This window comes from Maylandia zebra, linkage group LG18, assembly GCF_041146795.1.
Source record: "Maylandia zebra isolate NMK-2024a linkage group LG18, Mzebra_GT3a, whole genome shotgun sequence".
In the NCBI taxonomy this organism is placed as follows: Eukaryota; Metazoa; Chordata; class Actinopteri; order Cichliformes; family Cichlidae; genus Maylandia; species Maylandia zebra.
The window spans coordinates 23,381,166-23,401,120 of NC_135184.1; the positions used below are offsets into that span (position 1 = coordinate 23,381,166).

A 19,955-nucleotide genomic window follows, 5' to 3' on the forward strand; every position below is an offset into this window, starting at 1 on the left:
TAAAACAAAGCCTGACATGTTGAGTATCTGCGCTGCCCTCCAGATATCTGACAATCAAGACTGAGCCTTGAAGTCCACTTGACTTCTTTTCCTCTAATATTTAGATTTTTAACAGACACCCCGAGCTCAATTAAACAGTTTACAATAAACTCTGAAATAGAAACATATCCACCAATGTCAAATACACCACCGTTTAAATGCTGCATGTTTAGATTTCCTACGGGGGACCCAGCTCTCGTAGGAATGCTCCTGCCAATAAAAGTAAGGCAGGAATTTACAGCACCAGCTAGAGTTTCTCTCGAGCTTTTAATCTGATTTCACTGAGGTGGATGTGCCTGACATCAGTGCAACAAGCTGGAGACACCGTGCAACAGCGCCGATTTGCATGGTGCCTACATCTGAGTGTTTATATGCTCAGAGTACACACTGGAGACATTTGCTTTTTAAAGTGCTTTACAATTTTCCACAACAGGCTCTTCTTTTGAGGACACCAACAGGTGTGAGGGAAGAGAAATACACAGTCCCGCCTGAGTCCTGTTTATTCTCCCTATCTCAAGAAGTTATGGTCAAATGCAATCTAATTGGGGGACTAGGTAAATGTTTAAATTGCACTGAAAAGAATAAAATCATGAGCCTGACGTGATTCAATAACGGATCATAAAACTAAAGCTATCAACAGGTACCAGAGCAGCGCTGCCTGATAGAGAGACTGCTGCGTTGTTTCCAAAGAGATTTATGACCGCTGCAACGGAAGAATAAATTTAAGGTGTTTGAAACTCGGCAGGAAATATCCAGTTGTTTGAGGCGTGCTTTCGCAGCGAGTGCAGCGATTAAAAAGTGCGGCTGTTAAACAAGAAGACATTGTTGAAAGATTGAAGCGTGTCCTTAACAAGTGGAACAACAAACTGCTGATCCTGTGACAACAAGGATGTCGCTGAGCTGTGTTTACTGACATGATGGAAAGCAAAAGGTGAACAAAGCTTAGGAAAAACACTCCTGGTAATTCAGCACTAAAGCTGACAGCGGGTTTGGAAAAGCATCTCTTATTATAAACTCAATGCTCATCAGCAGCTTTGCTGTGAATGAATTCTATAATTAGCAGATTTCATAGAAAGAAGAAAAAGCTAAACACAAGCAGGAACCACGCAGTCAGTAAATAAGGGCAGGTCTATTTATGGAAATGAAACTTTAAAAAAAAATGCACATCATGAGAACAAAATTTGTATTAGATCTTTCTTACCAAAAAAAAAAGGCTAGTTTTATCCTGGCAGAGGAGAGCAGGCATGACTGAAAGGCATGAATATAAAAACATCTTGTGGTCAGTCTTACTTTAATAAGATAAGCTTCAGGGCAACCATTTTTATGGTGTGAAACACTTGGACAAAAATACACTTGAACGCATCAACATCTCCAACCAAGTGGAGTAAAGATTGGCCATAAGGCTGCTGTTCTTTACCAAATACCAAAAGGAACAGCAAAGAGCACCAAACAACCCCACCCCCCTCCATATGCATCATCCATGTCTAAATGATGTGCTAAATGTGAACATTCGATAAGAATAGATGGCTTTTGAATGATAAGAATCCTAGTTGGTGGATTTGGAGCAGAACTTGCATAACATTAACACATCTTCAAAATCTGCGAAAAATAACCTTTTTTTTTTACATTATTTTGAGTGAGAATAATGCAAAGTGCAACAGCTGTCATCTATATCATCTTGGCTGCAGTCATAAACTCTACCTGGGGGTGTGGGCCAGGGTGAAGCGGCGCCTCTGGAGGTTGATGCTGCGGTTCATCAGCAGCTTCCTGAAGAGCAGCGGGGAATTTCGAGGAGACCCGCGCGGCGAATCCTTGGGTGAAACCTTTGGAGATCCTCCCGTGGAACCCCCTACGGTCCTGGACATGAGCTGAATCACGGGAAGCCGGGACAGCTTTTGTTCCCGGGGGGTCTCATCGACTTCAGATTGTTCTTCCTCGGAGCTCTCGGAGCACAGGTCGTTCATGATGAATAGATAGATGGTCAGTGGTCAAGCGATCGCTCCCTCTTTGCTCGCTCTCCCTTTGAAAAATGTTGTCGTCAGGTTTGTTTAAAGACTTTTGTGTGACATGACATATGAGACGGGTGAGGATCTGGTCCTGCTCATCATTGCTCCAAAATTCTCTCAGAGATCTCAAGAATAAAAACCTGTTTTTGAAATCTAAAATGGACTAGACAAGACTGCTCAGAAAATCAAAAGCTACCTCTCTACCTTCAGTTGTGCTCTATCAGCTCCGTTGTCTGTTGTCTCTTCCTAAAGACCATGCTGACTGCCGTGCTAGCCGTTCAAACATTAGTGTTGATGATAAACTCTCCCTGCCTTCTTCCCTCCCCCAGGCTTTGTTTACATTACTGTGAGGCCTTCCCTCTTTCCAACTAAATATGGACGTCTGATTTACAGGGAGTGGAAGCATGACAGATTACCTCCTTCTGCTCCTCTATCCCTCTTTCCATCCCTCTACTTCCCCCCTCTTCTCTCCCTTGCAATCCTAAGGAACATATTGTTCATCAACTTCAAACTGTGCTTCATAATTACTTCCTTTCCAAATTCCGCCTGTGTATAAACATTAAGCCGTCGCCTGGCTTGGCCTTCGAGCTCACCTTACTTACTCTCACTCCCAAGTTTGCATACTCAGGCTCCCCCCCCTCCCCCCCTGCACTCCCTGAGGTGCTATCTGTTGTGAAGTTGCCTATTTCCTCAGAGACAGCTTCTTTGCCTTTCACATGCTCTGAGCGCACCAGGAAGAATCACATGAAGTGCCTCTGACTATAAAAAGCAGAGGTAGATAAAAGCTATAGAGAGCATGGGTGCTGTCACGATGGCACTCTCTATCTGTGACCAGAGGCAACAACATCTTCTCCCTCACCCAATCTCTCTGTTTATTGCCGGAGAGTGAGAAAAGGTCCTCCTGTGATTAAGGACTCATAACTAAACACCGGCGCTGTCTAGAGTAACTAAAATAACCTAGGGAGCTGGAACATCTGACACAGGACTGAACCTATGACCAACAGCTGTTTAGGGAAAGCAGGAAATAAGAATTGTTTGCTTGAGAGCTTTTGTGTGTGTGTGTGCATGTGTGTGTGTGTGCATACACTCATTAGCACTGCACTGCATTAAATTTGGTGCTGTCATTTCTGCTTATCCATCCTTATATCTAGAAATGAGACAAATAATCTTTTGCAGCTCATCTCAGAATGTGTTTTACTGTCATTTTGTCTCGGTTCACTCTCACTTCGCTCATTAACCCGACCTTCAGGCTCCCCTTTATTAACTCTGTACCTGTATGTTCAGCACACTCCAGCCAAAGTTAGTTAACATTTAACATCCAAAGAAACATGTTTTTTAAGCAGTCACTGGAACCAGGCAAGCAGCAGCAGACTAAAGCACAAACACGATTTGTCTGGCATCTTAAGGTTTCGTTTTTTTCAGAGCGACGATATCAGCGAGCACGGAAACAAAACATTTCTGGCATTTCTGCAAGTGGACGGAGCTACAGCACAGCCAGCCGGAGCCAAGAGGACTGTGAGGAATATGGAAATAATACTATATCACTTGGAGATGTGCAATCATGAGAGCAAAATGAATAGATGAATAAAGTCAAATTATGGGCCTGTTATCGTTGTCATCAACTCTCAGAGCCACAGAGGCTTAAGAGCTACCCAGTGCCCAATCAGATTCAGATTTAAGTATTCCTGAGGCACATCTGGAGTGGAGTTCCTCACACTGAGGCCATTCGTGTGTTTCGAGATGTTCCCCTTTTTACAGAATCCGACATCGAGACAGCACCATCAGCTGGATGCTTCTGTCAGCATAAAGTTTGCTTACAACTTTTCAAGAGTGGCTCAGACTCGCAGCCTCTCATGTGACTGCTTCTATGATAACTGAGACTGAGTAGTGTCTGGAATGGGATGACTGTTAGTTTGGAAAAAGGCTTTCTGCTTGTTTCTCGATACGAGATTCACCCGAAAGTTTATCCCGCAATGAAGCATGCCAAAGACAGTAAGAACAAAAAACCCCCAGAAAAAACAGGGCTCATAGAAAACATTACGCTGACTCACTGTCTCCAAACATCCATCTGGAGATCCCATCTGCTGTGGACAGAGCATGCTTACAACCTTCTCTTTCAGAGTGATGTTGTAATTCCAGGTTTTCAGGCCTCAGCTGCCAGCAGGAAGCGTGCATCAGACACTTTCAGACATCGAGTATGACACACTTGGAGAAAAGGCTCACACCAGATCCACTTTGTTTGTAAACCATCTGCTTTATTCCGGGTAGGAAATGGTTTGTCTTTTGAGAACATTCTTCCTCAGATGTTTCATAAAAAGCCGCATCCCTTCCAAGCTGCTGAGGTCCGTTCTGGAGTCATTTAATGCAAATTTGATGTATATGATGTAGAAAAGGAAAAGGAAAAGGTTATCCTAAGATTTGCAGCATTGTCAGCTATAAAGCATCCTGAGACTTCTCTATAAACACTTTCTCTGGCATCCCATCAAAACTGCACTACCAACTGGTAAACAGGAGAGCACATGGCTCTCTTCATAGAAAGGGAACATAATGAAAGGCTTTCTAGTCCTTCGATATCCCTGCTGTCATGTTTGTAGCCGTGCTACTTTATACCTGCTGTCATATAAACATTTATGAAGTAAATAAAAGTGAAACATCACAGTACTTGCACCTATTTTTTATGTGCTGCGTTATAGCAGTAATCCGTTAGTATAAATCTAGATGTGATGTTTATAGTGCATCTGAAGGTTTTTTTCTGCATTTTAGGGCCCCGTACGTGCATAAAGAGGCTGGCAGGATAGTGTTTTTCCAAACCCAATGCTGAAAAAGGCGGGATGCTGCGTAAAATGTAAATAAAAGGAGAACGAAATGATTTGCAAATATCATAAACAGGTATTAACAGAACACAGAAAGCGCATCAAATGTTTGAATTTGATGGCAGCGACATGTTTAAAAACAGTTGGGACAGGGCGATGTTTACCACTGTGCACCATTCCCATCTTCTTTTAAACATCTGGGAACTGAGGAGACCAGCTGCTGGTCTTTTGTTGTCTCATTCTTGTCTGATATATGATTCTAGCTGCTCATCAGTCCTGGCTCTTCTTTGTTGAAGTTTTCACTTATTTATGCTGTAAATGTTTTCAGTTGGTGAAAGGTCTGGACTAAAGACAGGTTAGTTCAGCAAATACAAAGTCATGCAGATGTAATAGATGTACAGAGAACAGAACAGTTTTTCACTTTGTTTCAGTCCATTTTAAACGAGCGTCGGCTCAGAGAACACAGCAGCGTTCGTGGATCGTGTCCAATTACGGCTTCTTCTCTTCATGATAGAGCTTTAACCTGCATTTGCGGATGGCACAGTGAACTGTGCTCACAGTTCCATGACAGAATCGTTCCTGTTTTTAATGCAGTGCTGCCCGAGGGCCAAAAGATCATAGCCATCTAATATTGATTTTCAGTCTTTTCACCTGCACAAAGAGATTTCTAACAATTTTCTGAATCTTTTGAGGACATTATGTACTGCAGATGATGAGATATTCAAAGTCTTTGCCATTTTACGCTGACGATCATGATTCTGCAGCTGTTCCACAATTTGTAGACACAGTTTTTTGCAGCTTGGTGAACCTCTGCCTCTCTAGGATGCACTTTTTAAACCCAATCATGTCACTGACCTGCTGCCAGTTAACCTGTAAAATTTTTCTCCACCCGATTGTTGCCCTCGTTCCCATGTTTTTAGATGTGCTGTTGGAATGAAATTCCAAAATGAGCTAATATTTTTGTTAACAGCAGTACAGCTTCTCAATTTACATATTTGCCATATTGTTCAATTGTGAATAAAATATCTGTCAGTGAAAAAGCAGTTAAAGCTACTTAACCAGGAAGTATCAATCTTGACATTAAGATTCTCTTTTGAAAGAGTGTCTTTGGCAGGAGAGTGTGCAGCAACTGTGTGCAACTTCCCCAGGCTCTACCCGCTGGGTGGGGATTGCAGCGCATTGGTAGGGTCTGCAGGAGAGTGAGTCAAGAAGTGGTGAGAAGTTCACAGTGAAGGAGAGCACCTTTGATGGGACGTGTTATGGCCTAAGACTGACTATAAGCTGACCTGACCTCCTACATGAAAAGGTCATGTTTGATCAGTTGACAGTTACACAAGCACATGAAACACAGTGTGTGTTGTTGCAGCAGAGCATGCTATAAAGTAAAAAAAACAACAACTTATGACCTTTTATAGTTGCATAATATGTGTCAAAAGACTTCAATTTACCAGAAAACAATGAGTATCTTTTCCAGCTTGCAAAGTCTCGTGCTGCAATCAATTGTATCCAAATGTGACTGTAATACTGAGAACTGTTACCGGAGATGACCCACAGAATGCATTTATGTAGTGCTCTTATTGACCACTGAAAGTGTTTCGCATGATAGGCCACTCATCGATCCACATGCAAACATCATAAAGTACTTTTTCTACTCAGTACATACATCGCTATTCCTATCACACAAACACACGCACACATGTACACAGAGAAAGAGAGAGAGATGGATACACTGCATTAAGTGGAGAGTTTTTTGTGGTTCGGCATGAAAAGGACGAATTGACATGCCAACAGAAGAAGCCAGGGATTAATGAATGAATCATTTCACCTCCAGAGCCACATCCGACCCCAATAACCTGCTGTCCTCGTTGCCATTACAATAATACATTTTCCAATTTTGTTGGCTACTTTTCAACAACACTGAACATGTTTGTGTTCCCTTCTAGATTTCTAGTGAGCTATACTGTCTCACAAAAGTTGCATTTCCTGCGAAAATGCCGAGTAAATGCCATATAGTGAAAATCGTCTTCCGAAAACAGCTGAAGAAGCGGAACAATTTGCTGAAAAGAGGTGAAGAAGCTGAACTGTGTGATGAAGATGGCTTTATTTGAAAGGGTACACTAAAAAGTGTCAAGAAAGCAGAGGGAGCGAGAGCAGGGAAGACATGCGACAACCGCCACGGGTAGGATACGAACCTGCGCCTGCTCTCAAGAAACAGGAAATCAATAGGTTGAATGCCTATGGGATTCACCCAATGAGAACTTGGCAGCAACGTTCCCAGCTCTGTTCTCTTATATCTCCATCTCAACATTGCAGCTGTCTTCAAATATCAGGGACTCACTTAACTTTCAGTAGTCTGTGTACATCAGATCCTGATAATAGAGCCTCTGAAAAGTCCAGAGTAATCCCTCCTCTTTGGATCAATGATTATATTCATCAGGATAGAAGAGAGCACAAAAAAGCTGAAAAGAGATGGGAAAACAAAGATCTCCCTTTTCACTTTATTCACATGAAGAACTTATTAACCACGCTCAACTGAAAAAACGTCCGACTTCACTGGCTCCGTTGAGTGTCAATTTTTTTTTATTATTATTTTATTATTTATTGCTAGTAAGATCTATGGTATCAGGTCACAGTTCACGATTGGATCCTATCACCTTGTCCAAGTGTAGTCATCTACTTATGCCTATCTACTGAAGCCTATGGCAGCTGGGATAGGCTCCAGCCCCCCACGACCCTGAAATGAATTACCTGAAAGAAAAAGGAATGGATGGAATGATCTCCTTGATATAGTTTCTAATATGTGCACTTCTTTCTGCCCAGTTGACACTATTTCTCCCAAATTTCTTCAAGAGACTCTACCTGTCATTTCCCCTGGGTTTCTCTCAATTATCAGTCAGTCACTCTTACTTTTAAACAGCTGGTATCATCCATCTCTTTTAAAGACCCTCCATGTATCCCACTGTTTTTAAACAGATTCCAAAATCAATTTCTAAAATTCTAGAATACACTAAAACCAGCCTGAATCATTGATACAAGGCTGGATGGATCCATGCCTTCAAGCTGTTTACACCAAATTCTGACCATATCCTCAGAATGTCTCGGCACGTCTGCTATCCAATTTTGGAAAGCCCAAGCAAATCTTGTTCTTATATAACAAGAACACCACTGTGCTCTTATGCTGCTGTGGCACATCTACTTCATTAATGGTAGATGGACTGGTTCTTATATAGTGCTTTTCTAATCTACCCGAGCACTCAAAGCACTTTATACATGCCTCATACCCATTCACACCCATTCACGCAAGCTCTTTTTTCTCTGCTCAAGTGCTTTCTATCTAACATTCACACACATTCATTCTCTGATGGATGAATCGTAGAGCAACTTGGGGTTAGTATCTTGCCTAAGGATGCCTAGGCATGGAGACTGGAGCAGTCAGGCATTGAACCACCACCACCTACAGCCAACCAAATAATAAACTTTCAAGGTAGTTTCTCATTTTCAGACTCTTCTCTATAAACCTTAGAGGTGACTGTGTGGCTAAAATCCCAGCAGATCAGCAGTTTGTGAAATCCTCAGACTAGCCCGTCTGGCACCAAACTCTAAGCGACGTTCAAAGTTGGTTAAATCACCTTTCTTCCCCATTCTGAAGCTCATTTTGAATTTTAGCAGGTCGTCTCAATCATTTCTAAATGGCCAAACGCACAGAGTTGCAGCCATGTCACTGGTTGATTGGATATTTCATGAAGTTGTATAGGTGTACTTAATAAAGTGGCCAGTGAGCGTATAAAGAGCAATGCAAAAGAACAAAACACCACATCACTCTCAGTTTATCCAGTGTTTGCAGAGGTGCTACTCAACAATGAATCACATGACAAAGAAGAAGCCAACAGGGGTTCACCTGTGAGGTTCACTGTAACTAATAACAATATCAAACAGATGTCTCCGGATTCCATCAACAGGTGGAAAAAGAGACGTAATGATGGTACACGTACACACACGTTCACAGACGCCAGCACACGCAGACACGTACACACCCACACACGAAGTTTAGAGAGGCCGAAATTGCTACAGATGTATTGCTGAAGCAGCTTGAATGTTGTTGTGAAAACAATAATAAGAGCCTTGTTTGTCTGATCTTTTATGGCGATAATTGTTCAGCAGTGTGACAGAGGCGAGCGCAACGCCTTAAGCGGGACACTTTGTTCAATCATATGCTCGAGAAGCAACTCAGCTTTTTTCAACCTAAATAAACAATTACCCCCCGCCCCGCCTAAAAACAGATGATCATTAAGTACTCCTTAATCTGTGTTGATTTACAAGACCACAGCTTGCTTCACAGGGGCTGGTTTCACACTGAACACATATAATTTTAATCATTAAGCTTGAGAAGGGGCCCAGCTGTTGGGAAACTAGGAAAAAATTAACTCCTTTCCACACAGAGCGCTGGTTTTGGGAACACTTAAACTCCAGAGCTGTTCTTTCTAGAGGAAATCAGAGGATATTTAAAGAATGAATTTAACATGTGTGAGATACCTGAAGTATCATGTGTTCCCAAACATGCTTTTGAAGCAGGATGTGTGATGTTTTGGTATGCACATTTAAATTCATTAGCAAAATGCCACTAAACATGTTCAACATCAGTGACTTACAGGCCTCTGGACATGCAGCTGGTCAGAGTCCCGTAACTTCTCGAGTGTTTGATCCTGTAGGTCGCAGGGCCCAATGGGGCGACGGGCGGAGGGCCATCCTGAGCAGAAGATCTGCAGGAAAGCTTGGGCAGCTGCAGGTTTCCCGAGAAGAGCCTCTTCACAGCCCATCTGATATCACAGTCCTGGAGAGGCTCTACAGAGGAGGTTTGGTCTAAGGAATCCCACTGTCTCTGTAAGGCAGATAAAAGGCAGGCGATTTGTTTTTTTACTGAGATGATATATGCATACATGTCTAACTGTAAGCTAGAAAAAGAAGAGTGTGATGGTATAAAGACGGGATAAATCTGCATTCATAAAGACTAGATTGGAGACAAAAAGGGGGGCCAGCTTTTTAACTTGTTCACTTTTTTGCACTGAACTCAAAGGTTTGGAGTGAACTGCAGACAAGAAAGGAGATTTTTATGAAATGGAAACTGCTTGGTTAACTCGATTTTCTTTCATATGCTTTGCATGTCAGCTTTCTTACTGAAATGAAAGGGATGTGCATGTGCATGTGCTGTGGCGCTAACAAGATTGATTGCTATGCATCACAAAAATCAGCAGCTCTGTGCTTTTCAACAGCAAACCCTGGCTCAAAGCTACTTGGCACTCATTCATCCTATAATTTAGCTTATGTGCAGCTTTCTGGGCTATTACTTTGAAATATGAAAATGATGTTCAGAGAAAATTTGCCTTTTTGTTGTTAATAGTTTATGGCCTGCAATAATTACAAGAACTACACAAACTGGTGACAGAGCAACAATACAGAAGCAGCATTTTAGCAGGGATATCACAGAGACCATACATAAAGGAAAGCTGCATGTTTGCCAGCAGGGAGAAGTTTTTATATTTCCCGAGCTTCTTGAAAAGTCTCTGTGAAGTAAAAAAAAAAAAAAAAGACCATCTGTTGAGATCTAAAGGTGAGCCATGCACAGGGCTGTTTTTATGACGCTACTAAAAATGTGACAAGCCTCACAAAAGCCAACTCGGGCATTATTTTTGGAAGGTTTATCTGATTTCAGGTCCTGAGACCAAACACACTATCACCTTGGACACAATAGACGGTTCTTACAGGGAGACAGTGTTCGGGATTTCGCTCTCAGGGCTTCTCTGTTTCAGCGTCAGCGTTGAGCGGAAACAGATAAGAGTCCTTGTTTGCCACTGTATCCCGTGACCCTATCTCTCCTTCTGCTTGGAAGTTTCACCTTTCCATAAACAAACGTCAACAGACTCTGGAGTTTTATTGTTGACCGTTTCTATCCAAGATCACCACGAGAGGGGCCGATGTGTGAACTTCATGGATTATGAGTTGGATCGATCAAGAGAAAGCTATGCTGCAACACATTATCTTTGCCACCAAATGATTTCCTTCCTTAATGACACAATTTTACACTTTAATGCTGTTGCTTATTTTCACACACAAGCTCCCATTAAAGTTTCCACAACTATTTGGCAACAGGAACAAGAATGGAAAACAAAACACGTAGCAGTGCAATTACAGAATCCACATTAATCACACATCATAGCTTTCCATTTAGTTTTTGCGAATGTGTAACCAGTTCACTTTCTTTTGAGTTCATAAAAGAAAGCAAATGAAATAAAGAAAGAAATAACCAAGCCAAGCGTAATAAAGGTTGCCGAATTTCTTAAACGTGAAATTATTACTCTTACCTCTGTGAAGTTGAAAATTTTTGAGTTATTTCTCCTCATACTTTCAGCTACTGGGAACCAGACAAATGAGAAGGAAATGCCAACGAGGAGGATACAGGAACTACAGTTAAGATGAGATATGAAGCTGTCTGTGGCACCAACATTTAGCTGGGATGTCACTCAGTACAGACCAAACTGTCTCCCCGCCTCTTCAAAACTTTCAGCTGTCATCACATCGGTGATAAACAGCAAACTTTCTTAGTAGTAGTAGTAGTAAACCGATTTGACCCAAAAGCGATGTTTTGGAAAATGACGACAATTAGTCGCCAAAACAGAAAGTATGTGGAGGCTGCAGATGCTGGTACAGAGATTGAGGTGGTGGAACAGCCTGCGTGGCATGCCATTAGTCATGCGAGTCTGTCTGCAGAATCTGTGGACCTTGCAGATCCAGACCTGCCGGTCAGTGCAGCAAAACTCTGGGTTTGATCAAGCGGTTGCCTAAAATCTTCTCATTTAAGCTTTTTTTCTTACTCCATGAACACGGTTTAAATTTGTAGCTGTAGGTGAGTCTGTGTTAAAGATTCAGGAGATTTTGTGAACTTTAATGAACCTGTGCCTCCTGATGCTAAGCCCACATTAACTCAGGTTTAAAAAAAACAAACAGAACGTGAAGTATAAGGTCAACTGTGACACATGTTTTCAAGGCCATTAGGCATGAGCTTTAGATTACCTATTATCCTACCATTTACATTAAACACTTACTCTGACGCTGTGGGAGACTACAAAGACAAAGAATCTAGTAAATAAACTCAAAATATCAGTTTTAATACAGCACTGTGACAACACTGTCTGTGTCTGTCTGTGTGTGTGTGTGTCTGTGTGTAAGCTTACTATATTTGTGGGGACCAACGGCCCTTTTGGGGACCAAAATCCTGGTTCTCACAAGTTTGAAGGGAATTTGGAGACTGAGACTGTGGTTTTAGTCACAGTGTAACAATTGGTTATGGTTAGGTTTAGGGCAAGGGTTAGGCATTCATTTTCGATGGTTAGGGGCTAGGTAAAGCATTGTCCCCACAAGATATGAATACCCTACTGTGTGTGTTTATTACCTCTAACAAATGATGATTTGTGTTTTTTGGATGATTTGTGAATTTGTGTACCTCCATCTAAACTGTTTTTTAAAAAGTTAAGCAAAAAACACTTTAAATAAGGCAAATACCAAAGTACTACAAAAGCCATTTATGATTTTTTGGTTTCCATAGATATTAATTCAATGACAACACAGTCTCTTAAGAAGGTAACGTGTGTTTTTATATTTTGGAATTACAAAAGTGAAGTGATCAAATTCTTAGAAACAAAGTTCAAAAACACAAAAAGAAAAAGAAAATCTTTGATGACATTCTTCAGTGTTTCTTGTTTAGAGGCCACACCTGGCTAGTAAACAGGCATGTGCAGAATTTCTCATTCACACTTTCTGGCAGTAAGTTTTGTAGTGCATCTGGCTCCCCCCGCAGGCCGCAGGCTTAGTGCCCTGAAAAAACAAAACAAAAACTTAAGTTCAAGTAAATTACAAGGCAGATATCTAGTAGACATTGATGACTGTACCTTGTACATGCTGCAGACGAGAGAGAGGAGAGAATTCATGGCTTTGTCCTGCAGGTCGTCTGTATGCTCCTACAAATCAATGAAAATTAATATTCCCAACATTTAAAAATAAGTAACTTCTCATACCTCAGTTACACAGTTTGAATGGTTTATTAAGGCAACAGACACTTAGCAGTACACTTTAGGTCTTAAACCTGGTGATACTGGAATGTAAAACAGCAATAAGAGGCCGTCAGAGACAGATCATCTGATTGACCTCGTTAGATTGCTAGGTGCATGACTTGCAGGTGATTGCAGGTCACAGCAATGTCATATAACTGTAAGGAAGACCGGTGTGAATGACTAACGTGGTAAGTGCAAAGGCTGAGAGAGACCATTTCCAAAAAGGGACAGGCAAATGCAACAGATAGAGCTGAGCAGCCTGATAACCTTATATTGTGGATGATCTGAATTTAGCATTTGACTTGCTTTTCATAGGAATCCCCCAAAAATGTGATTGCCGTCAATCTTGGGTCATGTGATCTTAGCAAAATTGTAATCAGGTGAGGCACACTTACTATGCACCTATTGTCATATGGATTTTGGAAATCTAAATACGAAAAGAAGACCTTAAGTTGGTCCAGGAAGTACAGTACATAGTAAAACTCCTAACAGCAAAAAGTGTGTTTAACATTCCAATACTAACGCCTCTAATAAAGAAGAGGGGCTTACGTGGGCGTGCCTGCAATTCACATGTGACTTGCTTTAGACAAAACTTCCATTTTTATGTTAGGGTACTGCATGATGTCAAGTGAAAAAGAGGCAGCTTTACATGTATCAGTCCCAGCTTTCTTTCACTAACAGATTTGGGCTTTGAGGCAGATCAAGTGTCAAACTCATCACTGAAAAAGTAACAGCACTTCTTTTGAAGGACAGAGTCAACATCAGATCTGGATCATTTCAAATCACTTTCTCCATTCCAGTCTGATGTCTTACAGTTTCTCACCTCTTCATTATGTTTTTATAGAGTAAAGGAAAAACGTCCACTTCCATGCTGTATGTCATTCAATTCTGTCTTCTCTCTCCTATAGTTTGTATTGTGTCCTGTCTCCCTTTTCCTTTCTGCTCATGCCCCAGTTGGTTGCGGCTAGGGATGGGTATCGTTTAGGTTTTATCCGATACCGGTGCCAAATCGGTACTTTTGAAACGGTGCCGTTGCTTAAACGGTGCTCAAACCGGTGCTTAAAGAATGGAGAACACAAACTTTGTCCAAAAACCTCTCATGTTCAGCTGGTTTTTTTTGTAAAAATATAACAATGTTAGCCTTTTCTGCAGCTATGTGGCATATATGGCATCACTCTTGGCTGGAAGCAATGCTTAAACAATGGAAAAAACACAAACTTAAACCCTCTCATGTTTAACTGTTTCCCACTTTTTCTTTGGTCATTTTAGCCTTTTTGGCCAGGGTGAAGGGAGTATCTGCCATCAAACAAGAGGACAGCCGCATGTAGCTATGATGATGTTTGCTAGTTCACCTTACATGCATTAATGTAATAACGTGGTTAGCCTACTCAACGTAAATTACACATGACCAACATGAAGCTACTCACGCAGAGAAGAACGGCTGCTGCTGCCATCATCATCCGTCATCATTTCTGCTACACTGGCAGGGCTAGGGGCCAGGACTCTATTCTTCGGGTTTTTGGGGGATGTTGCTCCGGGTCCGATAACTGGCAACCCACCCGACGTGCACGGTGTGAGGTCTCGCAGCAAGCTATCAAATACGGCGCATTTCTCGGCTTTTAAAAAAAAAACGCTATGCGTCGCCAGCTGTTTAATCGGATTCTTGGTGTTACCTCCTTTGACAGTATCACAGTATCAGCTTAAAGCACTTGCTGCAGGCTGCTGAGTTTGCATATTTTGCTGTGAAGTACAGCCAGACTTTTGACCGCTTCGCCTTGGACATTTTTAATCTGTAGCTCTGCTCTAACAGAACGTACGTACCTGGCCCCGCCTACTATCCTCGGAAACATAAAATGATTGGCTAGAAGTGTATCACAGCTCAGGAAAAAAAAGCACCGAAATAAAGCACCGAAATGTGCGCTGCTTTTCGGTCTGGTTACTACCGTTTATGTCAGAACCGGTACCCATCCCTAGTTGCGGCAGATAGCTAACACAGAGGAGGAGGGTTTTTTTCCTGTTAAAAGGTAGTTTTTCCTTTACACTGTCACCAAGTGCTGCTCATTGTAGGCTGTCTGATTGTTGGGGTTCTCTTACGTCGTAGGGTCTTTACCCTATGAGATAAAGTGCCTTTACGTGACTGTTGTTGCGATTTGGCACTATATAAGTAAAACTGAACACCATGGTATTTGCTGGATAGGCTGTTACTGCAGTAAAGTCTTACCCCATTAATGGTGATCCAGGGCACGTACTGGTGCGGAGGTTTCAGGGCAGCCGTCTCCAAGGCATTTTGATGCATCAGCTGGTTTCCTTGAGGACCATTGACGCAGCTCATGACTTTGTCCCAGCTCAAAGTGGGGTCATAGACTCCAGTACACTACAACCAAACATGGTTGTAAACGGAAATTTATTAGTGACCGAAAAAAAAAAAGTCATGGACTGAAGTGGTCTAGACCAGTCAATTGCCTGCATAAATCAAACAAACACGCACACACACTTACAGCTTTGGCTGAATTGATGACATCAGAGGAGGACTCCATACAGAAAATGATTGGAAAAGCCATCTTGGACATGTTCATCAAACAAGTCTAGAGAAAAAACAAAAAACAAATATTTCATTCTTTTAAAAAAATTAAGCATTTTGAAGCAACACAGCAAGATGCTTTTGACACCAGACATGACACATTATTCAGCAGTTTGAGTTGTTGGTGTGTGTCTGGGGTGCAACGTCACCTCAATCATGTTGCCCAGACACTCCTGTTCTCCATGCTGGCAAGTAAAGACGTACTTTTCATCCTGTTTGACCTCCTGAAATGGAATACAGTTACCAATGATGTACTTGGGTAAATCTTTTTAAATTTTTGACAGATATAGTGATGAGAACTCTTGGGTTGCCTTTAACCGTAAATGTCTTTGCACAGGTAGATTTACAATCGCAGTCTGCAACCAAGCTGCTCAGCCGACTGCTTACCTGGGCATTGCCGAAAGGCACCAGGTTAACAACCATGATGTCATTCAGGAGGACCGCTGTGGGGAAGAGCATCATAACGAGAAACTGTCTGCACCCAGGACACAGACTCTCGTAGTAAAGCCCCACCTCAACGGGATCGTCTGTCTGTTGGGACTTTGTGTAGTTGGAATGAAGGCACGACTTCAAAACCTACAGCAAAGAGCAAAACAGGGAGGTCAGCTTCTTCAAAACGCCACCACGTTCAAGACTCCAGAGGAAGCGCAGCATCAGTGAGAGTTATACTATGACTTTTCATCAATAGCATGTGGTTGTAATTACTTGTGATCAAGCCAATTTCAGCTGAAAATGCTACAGAAAGGTTGAAAATGTGCATTAGCTGGTCCTTTTTTATGACTTAAAAACAGCATACACAGATTACCTATCAAGTTGTTGCAGCGATCGTTTTTAAAAGTTTGAATTATATTTATATTGTTTATTGCATTATAATTGTGATTGTAATATTGTTAATAAATCTATCACCATTTACATGACTATATCTTTTATTCACTGTATGCCAACTATGGTAAGACCAACTAAACTGGCTGCTTAGTGGTACATGTAAAGACCGCACAGCTGGCAAAGAACTGGTATTTGAAATTTTTACTTCCTATTTCCTTAAAACCTAAAAATAACCGTTTCTTTCGAAGTCCAGTTAACAGACAAAAAAGGTTACAGAGTTTTAGTGAGTACTTGTTAGCTAACACCGAACATTAGCTATAAATAATTACTTAATAACACACGTGACGTCATTAAAAGATGAAGACAAGGGCAACGCTTAAGGATGACTCTGATTTTTGTAAGAGACTGGCTCCGCTAACTTCATGTGCATGATAATGTTTCACCTCTCCACATTCAGACTATAATTTTGAAGTCTTTATCAGAGGAAACCATTATTTGCGGTCAGGTCAGTTTACTCACCTGAAAACTGACCGCATATCACATTACAGCGACGCACTCATTGGTGCTGCTACGCTTTCTCTCAGTGGGTTTTTTTTTTCTCATAAATATAGAAACTTTTATTTAGCTATTGCCTTACCTATGAAAGTGGCTAACGTCGTCGACACTAACTAGCCATTCAAAATTAGCTCTTGATAAAAAGTTATGTATAAAGTTCTTACCCCGCACTCAACAGCCGAGTCAACAGATGAACACCAGTTTAATGGCGACTGGGAGCATGAGGAGTACACGGAGGAGCCGACGTACCCAAAAGCCAAAAACAGCAGCAGTAGTGCCTTCATCCTTACCTACAACTGTTTATAACTGTCACTAGCACCACAACACTGACCCACAAACAACTGTGCGAGTCCACTCTTTAATACTCGACCGCGCTTCCTCGTGCAGGTTAGCTGTTTTTTGATTGGCTGTGGTCTTAAGCGTCACTTGTAACTAGGAGACATCTATCCAAAGAGAGCGAAGTCTCTGCTGCTGTTCTGAGGAAATAGAACTGTCATATGATTGGCATGTTAGTATGTAGTAAGTTTACACATCCTGAAGTTCGTGAAGTTCGCAATGATTTAACTACGTGGACATTTCAAGTCTATCAATAAAAAAATAACGTCGTGTACAGGCACAATAGCTCACGTTTTTAAAAGGAAATACATATATATCTGAGTTATTTATTTTATTCACAAAGCGTTTCAAGGTATAATTTAAGAACATCCCGTAACTTGTGTGACATAAATTGTATCTCTACAATTAAAACCTAATACTGGAAAATGTTTATTTTACAATAAAGATTCAAAAGGGCATTTTAAGACGATGCAACATCTCAATTTTAAATCTTATCATGTTCTGTAAAGGTTAAGAAGTTCCCTCTTAAGATATGTTAGGGGTTTTTTTTTTCCAACAGATGAATGGGGAAGTTTTCTGTCTATTGTTGTCATTCTTGTTTTGCCTCATTATAAAACAGAGGCGGTCCAAAGGTCTTGCTCAAGAAGAGTTGACATGCAGAAAATCATCACACACCTTGTGCACTATATAAGGATTACCTGGTGATTCTCACATGATCTGTAACAGCTTTTGTCTGTTTTTGAAAACAGGGAAGTGAGCCATGACTGTGTGATTCACTCAACTTCCTGACTTGCGGCCCTTTATTTTGTATTGGGTGTAGCTGGCAAAACCAAAGCCCCTCACTTCATTGAAAATCAAACCTTTTTTTGGGGAGGGGAATTCAAAATTTTCTTTCCTTTCCCATATTTACTGTGAAATATGATTTGTGGTACGAGGCTCGGCCTGAAGACCCAGGGCCAAATACACAGGCAGGGGATGCAGAGCACACATTAGAGTAGCAAAAAATTAAATATTCTGTGTGTGAATCAAAAGTCCCCCCACACACACAAGGCATACAGAAACTGAGGCAAAACAGAAGTCTATTTAAGGCTGCGGTCTTACACCAAAATTAAGGGGAAAGCATATGGAGGTCAGAGTTCCTCAATAGACACAGTGAGTAGCTGGCATTAAAAGCTGGCAGGAAATAGAAGAGTGGATGTAAAACTGATGAATTAACATAAATAAAATACAAACATATGAAAAAGGAAGTAGCAGAATCCCTGCAGGTTGTGCCAAAATTACAAAACTCATAGTTTCTTGCTTCTATATGGTGTCATCTTTCAAATTCCCCAAATTTAAATGACCACATTTCTACAGTAGAGTACAAAGGTCATCAATATTTTGCCAGGTAAATGGAAGTTAAGAGAAGCAAATTATTATTTAAAAAAAAAAAGTGCAAACATCCATGGAAATACAGCTTGAAAGTCCACTTTTGGTACAACCACTTTATCCTTCAACATGGTCTGAAATCTCTTAGGCAGCTTTCCGTTTTTTTCTTTAAGCAGTCTTCAGGAATAGTTGTCCAGGTCTCTTGAAGGACATTTAGAGCTCTTTTGTTTCTGCCTTTTGTTCCGTTCTCTGTCAAGATGATCCCACACTGCTTCCTTAAGGTTGAAATTCAACATTTGGATGCCTCTATCAGACCTGTTTCCACTGATTCTCCGTCCAGTTCTTATGTATTTGGCATGCCTCAGTCTTTTCTCTCCATTTCCTTTCCGTAAGAATGGGATGACGAGGCTGATGTGAACAGTTTGTGACAAGCTAGTAATGTCAAATAACACTATGATACAATTTAAAATTTGTTCTTTGCCAAGTTTTTTGGATTTGACTCTTAAATTAAGACAACCTACCACTTTTAAAAACCAGCAAAGATTCTGTTCTCTTTCTATGTAGGAAGTAGGTACCAATAGGCACTGAACTACTGGTTCTGACTTTTTTCTAGGTAATGCTAAGTGGAGTGTCATAACATGCAGCTAATATGGGAGCTAAATAGACTGCTTTGGATGATCAGTAGCAAAACATATTTGGGCTAGAAAAGATTACTATCAGTTTAACTATAGGTTTAAAGTTTTTTCAAAGCTACTACTGTCAGACAGCTCTGTTAGTCAAACCATGCAAACAAACATGGAGGATCCTGCCAAGCACCTGCAAGCCCAGCAAATCCATTAGCACATCCATCATCACATGAACAATTAGCCAGAGGAAAATGTGAAACTTCACTTTGTTGCTGTCACTGAATTACAGCTATTGACAGACTAAATAACTGACTTATAACAACAAAACTCATTCTAAAAATCAGGTCCACCATATTTGATCCAACACAGATCAAACACAGCATTGTGACACACATCGATTTTCACCAGTTGGAACTCTGCATCCTCCAAAAAAATGATAAACACTTGTGTTTTAATAATAGTTGATAATTAACTTTTTTTGGCATTTCCTTACCTGGATGATTGAGCAAACCTCTCATGTTGCCTCCCGCCTCATCACCTATGTGCCAGTTCATGACATTTGTTTAGATGTCATGAACAGCATATTCTGTATTTCTACAAATATGCAGTGCCATCATGTTTTATGCCAAGCTGAATCAGGACAGACATGTAAAAATGTACCAGGATAACACAGGCAGGGAAAAAAAAGAAGAGGACAACAC

The 19,955-nt window shown here is 41.1% G+C and overlaps 2 protein-coding genes across 4 annotated transcripts in view; both read right to left on the reverse strand.

Annotated features, from left to right (window-relative positions):
- The window catches only part of pde4ca (phosphodiesterase 4C, cAMP-specific a), a 49,233-nt gene extending 39,518 nt beyond the window's left edge, over positions 1-9,715 (reverse strand). Inside the window, exon 1 of one of the 3 annotated variants that reach the window (XM_076876418.1) lies at positions 9,508-9,715. In XM_076876418.1, the coding sequence (XP_076732533.1) occupies positions 9,508-9,521 (14 nt within the window). In that variant the 5' untranslated portion in view covers positions 9,522-9,715. Of the gene's footprint in view, positions 1-1,740; positions 2,409-9,507 lie in introns of those variants that run through there. The other 2 variants (XM_023154619.3, XM_076876417.1) reach the window with 2 other exon arrangements.
- A 2,705-nt stretch (positions 9,716-12,420) lies between these two features.
- On the reverse strand, positions 12,421-17,305 carry ifi30a (IFI30 lysosomal thiol reductase a). Its single transcript, XM_012916798.4, has 7 exons — positions 17,089-17,305; positions 15,932-16,120; positions 15,694-15,768; positions 15,462-15,548; positions 15,185-15,337; positions 12,802-12,870; positions 12,421-12,727 (listed from the first exon to the last, which is right to left on the reverse strand). Exons 1-7 carry the CDS (start codon positions 17,206-17,208, stop codon positions 12,662-12,664), a joined length of 759 nt encoding a protein of 252 aa, XP_012772252.1. The 5' UTR covers positions 17,209-17,305; the 3' UTR covers positions 12,421-12,661.
- Positions 17,306-19,955: the final 2,650 nt, after the last annotated feature.

Excerpts from the sequence above, each read along its gene's own strand:
- ifi30a (XM_012916798.4), bottom strand. The coding sequence starts at position 17,208 with ATGAAGGCACTACTGCTGCTGTTTTTGGCTTTTGGGTACGTCGGCTCC. Across the intron at positions 15,549-15,693 it reads GTCTGGGCAACATGATTGAG|ACTTGTTTGATGAACATGTC; the intron begins GTGACGTTGCAC and ends TTTTTTCTCTAG. Across the intron at positions 15,338-15,461 it reads TCATCAATTCAGCCAAAGCT|TGTACTGGAGTCTATGACCC; the intron begins GTAAGTGTGTGT and ends GTTTGGTTGTAG.